At 38.5% G+C, this 15,852-nt stretch overlaps 1 protein-coding gene across 4 annotated transcripts in view; it reads left to right on the top strand.

Moving 5' to 3' along the window:
• The window catches only part of CNKSR2 (connector enhancer of kinase suppressor of Ras 2), a 562,096-nt gene that overhangs the window by 220,896 nt on the left and 325,348 nt on the right, over positions 1-15,852 (top strand). For 2 of the 4 annotated variants that reach the window (XM_075335411.1, XM_075335414.1), the window contains exons 10-11: positions 13,272-13,418; positions 15,192-15,236. The exons of 1 other annotated variant lie outside the window; for it this stretch is intronic. In XM_075335411.1, coding sequence (XP_075191526.1) covers positions 13,272-13,418; positions 15,192-15,236 — 192 coding nt within the window. The remainder of the gene's footprint in view (positions 1-13,271; positions 13,419-15,191; positions 15,237-15,852) is intronic. One more of the 4 variants, XM_075335412.1, reaches the window with a different exon arrangement.

The following is a 15,852-nucleotide window of genomic DNA, read 5'->3' as shown; positions in this document are numbered from 1 at the left end:
ATGTCTGATCAGCTGGTGCCTGACACCCAACACCCCTGCTGATAAGCCTTTCTCTGTACCGACGGTGGCAGCAGGCAGCCAGAATTGCTCAGTGCTAGAGCTGTCCTGTCTTCTGGTAGCGGCCGCGTACTGCACATCTGCCTCCTACTGATTTGAATGGGAGGTGGATGTGCAGTACCCAGCCACTATCAGTTGACTGGGCAGCTCCGGATCTGAGCATTTCCAGGTGCCTGCTGCTACCGACGGCACAGAGAACAGCGTATTGTCGAGGGTGCGGGATGTCAGGCCCCAGCCAATCAGAAATTAATGACCTTTCCTAAGAATAGGCCATCAAGGTTAAAGTAGTGGCCAAACCTCGAAGTCGTATTGTAGGAAGATGCCCAGCAGACTGGCAAACTTTGCAGCTGTGGTGTTGCGAATATTCAAAGATCTAGGACTTGGACCCGCACCTCTTTAATGAATCTCTCTTTTGTATGGATATAGCAAAATTTTTTATCAATCCAGCCAAGTTGCATAAGGACAAGATATAAGGTGTAGAGCATGATTTCAAAACTGGACATTGTAAATGGAAAACAAAAGTCGATATTTTCAGCAGGGAGCATCTTCCAGGGTTCTTAGTAAAAATTGCATTTATTTGTGTTTTTGAATGTAAAACGTCATTTGGACGGCATTTATTAGAAATTTTCTCCTACATCTTTGTCTGGCAGCTTTTATTCATTTAGTTATCAGAACCATAAACCATGGGATGGTAAATTTTGTGCATGATTAGATATTTCTCACAGCTACTGCCAAGATTATCCACACATTGAAATTTTGCTGAAGGACAAAAACACAGTCTAGATATTGTCCTGTGATTGGTAATGTCCGGGTATTGTTATCCTTAATCTCTTGCTCTCTGTTGTGCTCGCTCATTACAGATTTGGAGCTGCTTCTATTTGAATCTAATTTCACAATAGTCCTTTTTACATTTACTGGTGAGCTCATTATTGACATAATCAGTCTGCTCATGGAAAGAGAACTTATTATAACAGCAGCAGCGAGACATGGGAAGTGGGAAGAGTCTGTTAAAGAGACATTGTATGCTTTTCACTTCTATTGCAGTAGAGTGAGAAGAAAGTCTGTACAATTCACTATAAGTTCTTTTATATAGTTTAATGTATTCATGTTCTTTCATGTAAAGTTCATGACTTTATGCAGCTCGTTATTTTACACTTCCCCTAAAATTAAACATCTGGCATCACTTGCAGATGAGTTTAGTAATAATGTATTGCAACATGAAATTGTATAGCACATCAAAACATGAATACAGTGTTCAAATGATGCGTTCTTCTGCAATGATTTTCCAAAAGTGCCGTAAAATAAATGCATTATAAGAAAATCATGGCAAAAAAACGAAATATGAGTGCATTGTGTGACCTATGAGCAAGTCCACATGGGCATTCAACTGAGTGGAAAAATATTTCTACAAATCTTCAGCAAATACCACATAAGTTACTAACCATGCTATGAATTTTCACCACTTGTCTTGCAAAGTTTGAAATCCTTGGTGAAATTCTGAATAGAAGCTTGCATGTGGTGTTATACGTGTGTGTGTGTGTGTGTGTGTGTGTGTGTGTGTGTGTATATATATATATATATATATATATCTCCTTGGACCCGTAGAAGCGTCGGTTATCAGTGCGAAACGGCCGTAGTCTGTGTGCACGCTATCCCAGCACCCTCCCCCTATGCCTGAATAAATGCAACATCTGAAATTTCTACAAAACCGATGAGTGCCTACTTTTTCTCTCTATTGTTGTATCATCACGGCTCTGCAACTTTGGAGTGCACCCCGGTCAGTAGATCGAAGCTCGGGCTCACGCAGGACACCTGAATAGGTGTAACAATGTGGTAGACTGATTATTTGCCTTTGCCAGAGGCTGTCTGAATTTGATTTGTTCATCTAATCACAAAGAATAGTGCCCAGTGTTCTTCCTCACTTGATGGGGATATATATATATATATATATATCTTCTTGCTTTGAATATTTCCCAGGGGACATTGCTCTAGATTCACTGCGTTGAGAAACACGTGATGGTGTCTCCGCAGTGGTGGATGTTGATCTCCCTAAGGTCAACCATCCTTGCTCACATAGTCTTTTTTACTAGGCAATGTCCCACTAGCCAGATTCCTACTCCACACTGATGAGGGGCAACTACCCCGAAACGGCTGTCTGTGGATGGATACCATGTTTGGCATAGGTGGTCTCCTTGACTGGAGACTGCCCTTCCCGTGGTTGTTCGTTCCCGGTGAAAGACCTGGCTAGTTTCCTGCCAGCATTGAGAAACATGTGATGGTGTCTCCGCAGGCCTTCTTGCTTTGAATATTTCCCAAGGGGCATTGCTCTAGATTCAATATATATATTATTCATGAAACCACTTCAAGGGTGCTACTAAAGTGTGTAGTGGCACCCTTGAAATAGTTAAAGTATGTCGCCCAGACAATTCTTGCAATAACATGTTTTGTCATGTACACATTTATATTTCATTTGTGTATTGATACAATACAAATAAAAAACAGAGAAAAAAGGCAAATTGGACATAATTTCACACACAATCCCAAAATTGCGGGTAACAGCTTTGTTACAAGCATGTTGTACTCGTTTCAATTTACCAGATGTAAGTAAAAAGTGTGGGCAATATGAAAATCACACCTGAAACCAGAAAAAAAGGGGAGAAGTTGACACAACCAAGCAGCAATCAAGAAAGCTTCACAGCAGCAGTCAAAAGCTCTTTAGCAAAGAAGCAAAGAGCTTGTGAGGATGGGGAAGGTTTTTAATACAAAAAAGCTTTCAGACCCTGCAATTTTACAAATTTAAAAACTTGAGGAAATCATTTTACTTTTTGTTGATCTTAAAGGTTTCTGCATTCATATGAATTGTAAAATCCTCCCACCGCTAGGGTTTCTTACTGTACATTGTTTGTGCATGGCACCTGATGAAGGGGGCGGACCGTCCCAGAAATGCATTGTGCGTTAAAGGGTTAACTGTTCATCCGTGTGGAGGTCAGTAATTTTAAATTGCTCAGGTTCTACTGTTTGTTTTTTATCTGCAAATGGAACTTAATATATTTATAGTAAATGTTACGGACAGCAAGGTTGTAGTTAGACACATGCTTAGCTGAGCTCTTATGATGCAGAAAGTCCAATTGCTTTTCCTATATCAGATTTGCATACCATGCCTGCGGTAAAGACTACATGCGAACCACCAAAGGATTTCCTATAACTTGAATAGTATTGGTTTTAACCAGTTGAGTCCAGGTTGAAAAGTCCGGAGGGCAGCCGAGGTCAGTTATTGATAAATTCTTGCCCTTGTTGAGTGTATGGAGCTTCTCTCTGGACTCCCGGGATGAACTATGGTTTAGTTCAGTAAATTCCAAGTTATACTGAAATTGTTGCAGCAAAACTTTACATAAATCAGCTTTGCCCTTTGTGCTCAATGGATGGGGCCATAATTTTTCAGTTACATATCAGCTTTCGCATACATTTCAAGTGACTCTTATTCATTGATGAGGGCAGCAAGTTCCATACTTGCCTTTTTAGTCATGTTCAACTATGCCAAGTCATTGGACTGCTTTTGCATAACTAGTATTGTGCGTAAAACATATTCAAGCTAAAATAAACTTAATTTTCTAAATGTCTCTTTAATATTACGTTCATAGAAAAAACATGTATTTCTAAGAATCCATTTGATTCTATTATTTTACTACTTAATATGTTGTGCGGAGCGCTTCGAAGCTTCCGGCAGTTCAATATGTAATCTACTATTATGTTGTCACCAAAGAGCTCATGTGAACATTTTATGTATGCGTTACAGAGCCAATTGTGAAGTTGATGGAGTTCTACATTATTCTCCAGCTATCTCGTGAAACATTATATAATGCATTTGTGTGTGAGGACTGTATTACTGAGTTAATGTAGTAACCCCTAACTACATATACAGTATGTAGTTGACACACCCGCACCAGGGTCTGGGGTGACTCGTTACTGGGCAGCGGTTCTGCTCCTGGGGCACCGCGGTTCCGTGACCCCTGGCTGTGTCATTTAGGGAATAGGAAGGGGATCATGACAGTTTGTGATGCCACCTGTGGTATGCGGCAGGTTAGGTGCCGCCGCTGCGGGATGGGGACCTCTGGGACAAATGGTGACGCAGCTTAGATGGTGCAGCTCTCCACAGATAGAGCTGGGCCCCAGGGTGGTTGGGGGTGGTAGTAAAAGGCGATGGCGGGGGATGCTTGGCTGGAGGCACAGGCAAATAACAGATACAAATAATAATCACAAATTTGTTAGAGAACACAACCCATACCAACACCCACAGAATAAGTAAAACTGTAATTTATAATACAATCATAATCATGGATGTGGGGGTATATAGGATCAATAGGACCATTCGGAAAAAATCATACAAAACCAAAAAAGAAAAAAAACTAACAAAAGGTCACAAAATAACATCTTTATTGGTATTTGATAAAAGAGCATATATTAAATATTTAAGTATTTTTAAAAAAACACAACCATTGGCTGGATAAACAAGGGCGTCACAAATACGGGTACCCGCAAACCACAGTATGCAAAAAGAGGGAAGGGCTTTTTTTTTTTTGTGCAAAAAATAAATAAGATATGTACAAAATTGATTAAATAGCAGAGGCAAATAAAGTGTCACGTGCTAAGAAGGAATAACCTTATATTAAACCATAATATATCCACCTAATTGCTGCCTTAATATGCAGCAGTGGTGATAGCACAAAATTTATTACCCAAATATATGTGTCGCATACACCAACCAGAATTGTCATTAGTATGTGGCTATAATAAAATATATACTAACCACATGAGGTTGCAGATATAGAGTGTAAGATGAAAATGCTCCATAGTATAATTGGTAGCTAGATACTAGATAGTCATATGGAATCATATAGAACCAGTAATAGGTACAAAGTAAATACTGATGAATGAGGAGATTTACCAGAGTATAGTTGGAGCACAATTCCTGGTGTGTGACGCCCACCCCGACGCGCGCAGGTTTCGGTGCCATCTTCAGGAGAATTCGGATGTGGCTTCGGTGCTTGCAGTAACCTCAGCAGCTGGTTTTACTAGTGAAGTACATAGGTTCTTCTCCTCGAGTCCCCGAGTTGCGACCAAGTCCTTCCACCCGTAGATTATATGTGGAACAAGGCCACGAGAGGCTATGGCACCACACAGAGATGTTGCCAAAAATAAAATGTACATTATATCCCAAAAGTAAAAAAAACCCTAACATTTTTGTAAATTGTTTTAATTATGTATTGTCATTGGAGAGCACTGGCGTTATGACACTTTCATATAATGTAAAGTAGTCAGTGTCCAGCTTGTATAAAAGTGTAATTTGGTAACTCAACACACAACCATTAATGTCTAAACCACTGGCAAGAAAAGTGAGTACAATCCTAACTGAAAATTGTCAAATTGTGCACAGTGTCAATATTTTGTGTGGTCAACATGGAGACATGCTTGGCCAGTCTAGCACCTTTTATCTTCAGTCTCAATAGCAAATAAGTGGTTGTCTTGGAGGTGTTTGGGGTTATTATCATGTTGAAATACTGCCCTGCGGCCCAGTTTCAAAGAGGATCATGCTCTGCTTTAGTATGTCACAATTTTATTTGTTGCTCATATTTCAAAGGCATCTATTATAATGAATCTGTAAACTGATTTTTTTCTTTGTGAACTGAGAGCATAATAATGTAGGGGCAGATACCCTGATTCCAGCAATGTCACTTACTGAGCTACTTGCTGCAGTTTTGATTAAACCGCGCTTTTCTTTGCTGCAGATCTACCATTTCACTGAATGTTGTGCTCTATATATTCCCACCCACACCACTGATTGGCCGCTTTCTGTGTAGATTGTGCAAAAATAATAGTAATCAGTGGTGGGAGGGTTACACAGTGCAGGAGGAATACATGGCAGGAGAAAACTAATCCTCTGCTGATAATCTGCTGAGTAAAAACTTTGATTTTATTGAAAATATACCAAGCAGCATAATAAGTAACATATTGCTGGAATCGGGAAGTCTCGCACATATTTCCTCTCAGATTTAATGGCAGAACATTGCTGACAGACTTTCTAAAAATAATGTTGAGGTTCTTGTGCATGCCTTGTGTAAGCCTTATTCCATGATATGGTTCTCCTAATGCAGACTACATTTCCTATGATGCCCTTGGCTTTGCAAAGTGGGTGGACTATCGTCATGCTGCATCTATTGTGCTATGAGTCCTATCTAAGTGCAGCAGTGATAGATCAGTGGTGTAGAACTGCTGTGCCTTGATCTACACTGCACAGATTTTGTGTATTCTGGGTGCTTTGCATATTTGCATCTTCATTCTGTCTCCCTGTCTCCTACTTGTAATTGGTTTCTGCCTGTCAGCTAATAAAGGCAAGAGGCAAGGGAGATGGGGCTGAAGCTGCATCTTTAAGGATTAACGCATTTGATCCAAACCACAGGAAGCCTGTATCAGAAATTAGCTCTATCATTTAAACCATATCATGCTGTGGCATTTCATATGAAAGCAGGTCTGGGACCATGCTGAGGTGCCCAATCTAATAGGCCAGTCCCCTTCAGCTTCTCCATACTCTGAAACTCACAGGACTTTCTCTACCTGCACACACAGGGAGAGACCTGTCACTCAAGAGGGGTGGAATGGGGAGAAGCCACCTCGGGCTGGTCACCCTAGTGGCATGGCCCTGACTGGCTTTTATGTGCGTGTTTTTCTCAAACATACTGTAAAACATACCTGGTTGAAATAATAAAGCCAATGTCTGATACATGCTGCTCCCGGTGTTTCGGGCTGTCGGGATTACCTTTAATTCTTCTAGGCTAAGCTTTCACCAAATTCCATCTTCTAATTGGTGACTACAATAATTGGCAAACCCAAATATCTTCTAATTTTTCTCAGTGTTTAGGGTGTAACATGGTTTTCAGTTTATCATTTTCTGGTTTAAAATCTATACATCAGCTGTAAATCCACAAGACAGGAGCATTAATTACATGAATACTTAATTTGAGATCCTTAGGAGGAATTTGGATGCTCATTCTTCCACTCACTTGTACAGTTGTTCATTTCTTAGCAACACTGATTCTGCATAACTTACTGATAGAAATGAGAGATTTGTATTCACCCCAGGAGAGATGTTCCTTGAAGTGACTGCAGAGCAATACATAGATTAAACTCCATGCCAAGTGTAATGTTATTGTTTTTACAATCTTTGCTGAATGACTTACAGCAGACAGAAAAGAAGGAACATATGAGATTTCTGCTTAATATGTTTTACCAAGTTGTATGTATGCTGCCGGCTATGACCATTACAAAACACACCAATGTATAGAGGGCTCTGTTTAAAGGGCATTAGAAGAATTAACCCTCCAGGGCTCTCCACCTTCTCTGGTACCTCTTTTGACATTGGGCATGCTTATTTCAAACAGTTTTTTTTTTGCTTACACCATTTTTAACCATAAAAGGCCCAATATATTAAGACTGAAGATGTTTGCTGATCTTGATGAGGAGGCGTGCTGTAGTCAGATGCTCCTGATTCATGAAGAAGTGTATGCCTGTTCATGAATTGGAGCATCTGACAAGTGGTGCGCTCCTCCGTCCGTTACACCTGAAATTTCACTCCATTCCAAATTTAAATTTCTAGGGTACAGAATGCCACAACTCGTCATAAATTGGACAGACTGTATTGTCACATTCCCCTCTCACCACAGTACCCCCCATATTGTTGGACATGGGAGAAACTAGTGTGAAAATTGCAAAAGTAGAAAATGGAAGTGCAGCTTTGAGCTGCGCCTTTTTTTCCTTCTTTTCAAAGCATTTGAGTCAGAATTCTGCAGTGAAACCTTTGATGAATCCTAATCTAACTAATCCTAACTAATTAAAAATACAAACTTGGCTTTTGATTCCCATAACAATATAATAGTATATAATAGTAGTTAAAAGGCTTTAAAAACTATGGGTTAGTTAGTTATTGGATTAGTTAATTCTTAGGACCCATAGTTTTTAAAGCTTTTTAACTATTATATAGTATTATATCGTTATAATTTGGGTTTATACTCAAAAAGTCTGCTGACAGGTTGACTTTAACCACAGGATATCTTTTCACTTCCTGATTTCTATATTCATCTTATGGGAATCAAAAGCCAAGTTTGTATTTTTAATTACAGTTCCAGTAAAGCTGTGTGATGGGAGAACATAACGGATCTGAGCCCAGGAGAAAGCGCCATGTCTTTTGGATTCCTGTTCCACAAACATCTGCGTACTCCTACACAACGTGTGACATTACACTACCGGATCTATATTTCTCGCAGCTTTTTATGGCAGGCCCTGAGATTTCATTTTCCCTTGCTGGTTAAGGATCACTGCCCAGCTAAGGGTGGGTCTCTGAATTTATAGGCTTATATTTCTATTTTCACGTAGGAGAAAAAATATCAGTGTTCACAAGTTCTTTAATTTTAAGTCTGTGTTTTGAAATTCCTGACTTTCATTGGTCTATAATAAAACTGTGTATCTTCATGAAATAACTTAAATCTTAAATATAATATATTTTAATATATTAATATATTTTTAATGTTATTCTCACCGATTTCAGATTTTAATTAGCTTTTTTCAGTCATCTTCATTTACTCTTCAGACAAATAATAGCAAAATTCGTAATGGGGCCGCACTCTACCTAGCTTTCTTCAGCATCCGATTCAGCATGTGATTATTTTGGTGTTCCATCTGCACAGGAGTAAAACATACAGTGATATAGTAAGAGAACGAGCACAGTGAAGTTACATTGTAGGGTTAATGTGAACTGTGATGTCACAGTACAGAGATAATAGGGTTAATGCACCAAGATGTGATACAGCGCAGAATTTACATATTTACAGGTGTCGCAGTGTAGCAATGCCAGAAATATCAACACGTACAGGTGCATCTCAATAAATTAGACTATCATCAAAAAGTTAATTTATTTCAGTAATTCAATACAAAAATGGAAATGCATATATTATACAGTCATTACAAACTGTGATCTATTTCAAGTGTTTATTTTTGTTAATGTTGTTTATTACGGCTCACAGCCAATGACAACCCAAAAGTCATTATCTCATAAAATTAAAATAATTACCACAAAACACCTGCAAAGGCTTCCTAATCATTTAAAATGGTCCCTTAGTTTGGTTCAGTAGACTACACAATCCTGGGGAAGACTGCTGACTTGACAGATGTCCAAAAGTCGGTCATTGACACACTCCACAAGAATGGCAAGCCACAAAAGGTCATTGCTAAAGAAGCTGGCTTTTCAGAGTGCTGTATCCAAGCATATTAATGGGAAGTTGAGTGGAAGGAAAAAGTAAGGTAGAAAAAGGTGCACAAGCAACCGGGATAACTGTTACAAGTACTAAGCACCCGAGCTTGGTAGTGCTCACTCATCACGATCTGTCACATTTTTACCATTAGATCTGTACAGCTCAATTATTTATTTTAATTCAGCTGTAAATTGGCCTTAATATATTGTTAGACGTTTACGTAACTGCTATCCATGTTATTACGCTAAGCCTAAGCTTTGTCATCTTTTATGTAAGTTCTAGGAGGAATAATGAAAACTGGTTGTCCTAATGAGTGAAACACAGACTGAACAAGGACTAGTAATCATTGGGGTTGGGAATTTTAATGGTGATGACTGTATTTAATTATAATACAGTAGAATGGAGGCTTTCTAAAAACTTATAGCTAAACTTTCATTCGTCTGGTTCCAAAGGTCCTTGCTCTGTTGCTAAAAAAAGTTTCTAACTCCATTTCATTATATAATAACCAATTGGATCTCTACTTATATTTTCTAAAGAGTTTTTGACAAAGTGAAGAACACAATTTGATTCACTGTTGTGGTTAGATCTTTTCCTCTTCCCTTACGTTTTGAGTTTTTAGTTTTAATAAAGATACATAAGCCTATTAAATTGTTTTAAAGAAAGATTGAGAACAGTATAGTATTTTTGACATCTTCTTGGGTAGACTTTAACTGAATTATTGATATTGGCATCACGATTGAGCATACTACTAAATGTTTCATGCAGTTGACAAATTCTTTAGACCTGATAAAATGAGTGTGTCTGGATTTAAACAGAGACTTATTGGTTTGCTCATTAACAGACTGTTTCAGGCCAAAATCTTGTGATGACTGAACAAAACTAAAAGATAAGTTGTAATGGGATGAGATGAGTTTATCGATGTTTTCTCTTACGGTCAAAAGTTCATTAAAAATAATTACTTCCAAGACTTCTACAAGTCCTGTTAGCTGTAGATACTGTATGTGTACTTCATCTGGTCATTTACAATTTTTGTAATGTCAGTGCTTTTATGAGCTTTAAAATGAATTGTCTAATTACTTATTAATGGTATTAAAAAGGAAAGTTATTGAAATGTTGAAAGATTTTGAAGAAACTGTTGAAGTCAATCATATAATTAAGGTAGTTTTCACTTGAACATCATTTGTTCAACTACATATGCATGGAAGAAAAAGGAATAACACCTTGGACATCTGCCTTCCTCTAAACTGGCAGGAGAGCAGATGAGCAGACATTAAAAAATTGATCATTGTCCAATCTTAACATGACCCATAGTCATAGGATTATGAACAAATCCTTAAATTAGTATGTTTCATCAAAGTCTACTTCATTACCAAATTGAAAGCTTTTGACACAATAGAGGTCATGTATGATCATTTTGCACCACACTATTTGGATCACTACTTATGAAAAACAGCTCATCAAAAATAAGGACATAAAATCGAAATAACTCATTGAAAAATAAAGCAGCTTTACTAATACCAGGTCAGAATCCCAGTGCACCAACAGGATTGAGCAGTACCCCATGATAAAGGCGAAAAATGACACAACAACTCACAAATCTATCAATTTTGGAGCGGGTGCTTGCCTAGTATTATAACTGCACTCCGATGAGGCTTATATAGGGTGCCATTCACACCACCTTTATCACGGAGGACATCTGCATACTGTTAGTGCATTGATATTGGGGCCTGGTAAGCCTGCTTACTTTTTTCTGTGATGTTTTTTGATCCCTACTTATCACTAAAATGGGGGTTTCGAGCTCTCCACTCTGAACACTACTACAGTAACTGTAAAGATTTGGGTGGACTGTAATGTAACTATTTTCTAAATTTCACTAAACTAATAAAAGGAAAAGGCTCTCATTGCAGCTTGATTAAAGTTATGAAACAAATCACAAACAACTCTTTACTAGAAAACCCATTGACGTTTGATTTGGTTCAGCGGGTGCAACTGGACTTAAGAAAAAGTTCGGTTTAGGACACAGACTTAACCTGAACTTCATTTGAAGTCACTTATTGGCAGTTTGGGTCTCCACCCACATGCAGCCAGACATAAAATGAACACTTCCGGGGAAGGGTGGGAGGGATTTTTTCAATTATTTTTATTTGGTGCATACTACATCCGCTCATGCTGTTGTTACCCCCAGTGCGAGCTGTTTAAACACTGCAAGTGGCTCACACAGGGCTGAGCACCAAGCGTACCAGAGCACAGCAATGCTCGACCGAGTGGTTTGCATATGTAAAGCACCTGAACTCCGAACCCGAACTCTGTTTTTAACAAAAGTCTATGTTCTGTATGAACACCGAACCTGGGGTTTGTTCATCTCTATTCTTTATCTGAGCCTACATTTTGGTGCCTTTTGGAAGACTTTCTATTCTGGAGCTTAGCTGACAATCTTTAAATAAAAGAGCTATATTATCTGTCAATTCTTAGTTTCTATCACATTTGGTTTTTAAAATTGACACCGTTAAACCAAAGAAATAAGTGATCAAGATTTTTTCAAAAATGTAATTTTTTTATTCTTTTTTTTTTTTTTTTAAGATGGATTTGTATTTAAAATTGACAATAGGGCAAGCTATTTTCCACCTTACACATAGTCTTTCGAATACTTTATCGTTTTGCTTAACTGCTGTTGATATATTTCTCAGGGACAGTACATAGATTTTCTGTAGAAATAGCAGAATATTACAGCTTTGTGTCTTATTCCCTGGCAAAAAAAAACAACCATATTGAGTGGTGATATCATTACATGACTCAGTCGTGCAAAAGCAGAACTTCCTTTCCAAACCACATGGCAATTACAGCCGTCAAAAACAAAAAAAGCTTAATATAAAAAAATGTTTCAATAATTTGGCCCTTTCACACTGTCTTATTGACTTTGATATGTTATGGTTAATATAATAGTGTTTATATTTTAGATCTATGCAAGGAGACCTATGGCACTCCTGCAGGTTGGATGCACAAATAGGATTCCACCCTAATTAAATCAAAAACAATAGGACTTGGCACTCAAAGTGTCAAGTCCCTTTCAGCTTTATATTTTACGTAGATTCAGCACTTTGACAATCAAAGTAAATGTGTTTTTGTTTTTTGTTTTTTTCCTTAAATTTGTGGAGCCCAGTGATGCAAGAGAAAAAATCAAATTCTACTGGCTTTGTTTTCCTGGACATGTTGTAAAGTCCAAGGTGCCAATGACAGCTGTGACCTTCAGTATACAGTAAACCGTTATCACAATTAATTGAATTGTCTTTTAGTCAAACATCCCGGTGGAGTTCATCCCCGAAACATGAGGCATGAGCAACCGATTTACTCAAGTAGTGAGCACATGACCTAAATCTTTTATATCTTTTTACAAAGGTGTCACCCTATTGTCTGGTGTGCTCTTTTTCCCTACAGCTTTCATTAGGTCAACTTATTGAGTGAATAGTTTTATTATTGATTGACATCAAAGATAGATTGCCAAGGGCAGGAACAAGGTGGTTGCTTAAAAATTACGTTTTTAGATACATCACTACATTCAAGAAAAGCAGATGATCTGTTTAATGCAAGCAACATACAGTCATAGATCTAGTATATTAAACTTATAATTGTCAAATCTGAAAGTTACTTATTCATTTTCAAACAGTCGTGGTAGACCGGAAATTGCGCAATAGATGCTCCATGGAATGTTTCATGTATTTAAACAGTTATAAAGAATATGGCCTTTTTTTGGATGTTGATTTAGGGTTGTATGTCCGTATCAGAGGTAATATCTTAGGTATGGTTGCCAAAATCTTCCATGTTGCCTTGCTGTTTCTCCTTTTATGTAACTGGGATCAATGCACTCTTTATGCTGTGCCTCAATTATATTGTAATAATTTTGCTGGTTACCAGGTGGGGTGGCAGTTGAAAAATTTGGTGAATGCACTACGAGAGGACCCGAGTGGTGTTATCTTAACTTTGAAAAAGCGGCCTCAGAGCATGCTTACCTCAGCACCAGCTTTACTGAAAAATATGAGATGGAAACCCCTTGCTCTGCAGGTAATTCAGCTAAATCATAAGCCATTCGCCATCATTTTAGTCATAACTAAACATTTCTGGAATGCTTTAAAGGGAAACTGTACCCTAAATATAAGTGGGGACCAAAATTGCATAGAACAGCATGTTGACGTGACCGGTGCTGTGTTAAAGTCTCATCATGCAGACTTACCAAACTGTAAAAAAAAAAAAAAAAAAAAAAAAAAATCCATTTATGCTTAAATTAAAATATGAAACATGTGGTCCTTCAGGCTTCTTGCAAGGTATGTGATTATTGACCAGAGAATATCTAGAGAACCACAGATTGTATTGTATACCATGTATGTCCTTGTCTACCGCAAACCGGTCATGATTTTAAGATTCCCTCTGAATTGCCACAGATGTTGTTTGTCGGTTATCCTCAAATCATGACCAGTCATGGCTACTTGAGGACTCGACTTGAAGAACACAGCTCTTAAAGGACCACTCCTGTGATTTTTTATTTTTCTTATTGTTAGCGTATGTGTGTAAAGAGTATATTCAGATACTTAGTGCTCACAGTCTTCTGTAGTTACCAACACTGCCTCTATCAAATATGGCAACTTGTGACCACGTTTTTGGCTTATTACACAGTGTTTGCAGTGTTACCAGAGATCACTTTTCCAATGATCGGAGTCTCAAACACTTAGATTGAGAGTGACCGCCATAAATGTGGTCAAGTCATACCGGAGTGGCATTGGAAACTGCAGAAGACGTTAAACTGTATTTGAGTACACTCTCTACATATGCACGATTGTGAACAGGGGGGGCAATTAAAAAAAAAAAAATAAATAAAATAATTGTACAAAGCCCAATTGGCATAATTCCTCTTTGAGATTTATTAATGGCCAAGCGTGCTCAACACTGCTTGTAACTCGATCCAGCATTGGGTTGTTCCAACTCGACTTGAGTACTGAGTAGAATGTAAGTCAATGGGCAATTGCAGGATTTTGAAACTCAGATGCTCGATCGAGTAACAAGCTTTGGGTGAGCACTCTCGCTTATCACTAGTCTTTTTTTGGATCTCTCATGCATAGCCCCCTTCAGTCCATTCTTAGACACAAGACTGCATGAATCTGTTATATTCTGGAGTGTTTCTAGAAGTATTTTGCATAGGACCCATGAAAGACCATTAGATATTAAACTTGCATTCATAGACACCAAATGTACACTCTTAGAATTAAACATGTGCAAACCCTTCATAGAGTAATATAGAATTGTATGAATTGGATATTCCCCCCTTAATTTAGTGTATGTAGGTATCCTTTTTAATGTGATTCATTCAAGTGGCTTACATTGAGCAAGGCTTGTTGTGCAATAGATGTGCTCTTCTTCATTGCTTGGCCATTTCTAGGTTCATTTTGCTATAGCAAAATTTCTACTAGCACAGTCTTTACTGGAAATGAGCATGCATGTCTCTGCTTGTGCTTCTCACTGACCATTCTGTATGATGGCGGGAAAAAGGGTGGAATGCACTATTGGATCCCTGTTGCGTAATACTTTTTCTGGGGTCATTGCTGAGAATGCACTGCTGTAGACCACTGAAATATTCTATGCATTTTGTCTGTTGTGGAATATTGTGGCATGCTCGGGCAATGGATAGTCCTGCTGCTTGGGAAGATCTCATTAATATTGCTGCCATTGTATTTTAAATCCACCCTCTCATTACTTATTAGTCTGATTTAATGGCTGAAGCGTCTGCTGCATATTCTATTGATATGAAAATTGAATGATAATAAGTGTCATCTTATTTTTTAGTGGTATGATGATGAAATGAAAACTTATTCCTGGACACGTATATCAGTAAGCAATTTTACGTTACTAGATTTTTAGCACTTCCGGTATTGTTAGTACAGTATTTTCTCTTTAGTTGTTGGTGAAAAGTGATGACTAGTTTTTTATATCAGAAGAGTTGTGATTTTTTTTTCAGTACTTTAATTATCCAATGTTTGTTTTACTTAGTTTGATATCCACATTACGTTAAGAACAGAGAGGCTTGTAATCTTGTTCTGTCTTCCCACTTTACTGTGCTGTTGCCTCTCCATCTCTGTCCAAAACCTATTGTTACGTCACCGCCGTAGTCTGCTCCAGCAACTTCTGCTCCGATCGCCAGGTGACGCCGTGTTCCTGCCGTGGATGGTGCTCGTGATGGGAGGGAAGTCGATGCCAGCGGCACCAGTGGGCTCAGGCTCCGATCATCCACTGGGCTGGGTTAGCTTGGGATCTGCAGTACCGCTGGCTGACTGTGGGTGGCATGTGTCTTCCAGCTGGGGTTGCCAGCGTTCAGCTGCAGCCAATGGGAAGACACCACACCCTTCTTATTTCCCCTCCTGTCACATGATTACTGCCAGATATAGTTCTGATTTTCCTGGCTCCTGTTACGTCCTATTCTGTTTGGTGATTCCTGTGTGTTGACTTC

The sequence above is a fragment of the Anomaloglossus baeobatrachus genome, chromosome 2 (assembly GCF_048569485.1).
Source record: "Anomaloglossus baeobatrachus isolate aAnoBae1 chromosome 2, aAnoBae1.hap1, whole genome shotgun sequence".
Taxonomy (NCBI): Eukaryota; Metazoa; Chordata; class Amphibia; order Anura; family Aromobatidae; genus Anomaloglossus; species Anomaloglossus baeobatrachus.
Note: the sequence above shows the minus strand (reverse complement) of the source record. Positions and strands in the feature narration are given on the sequence as shown.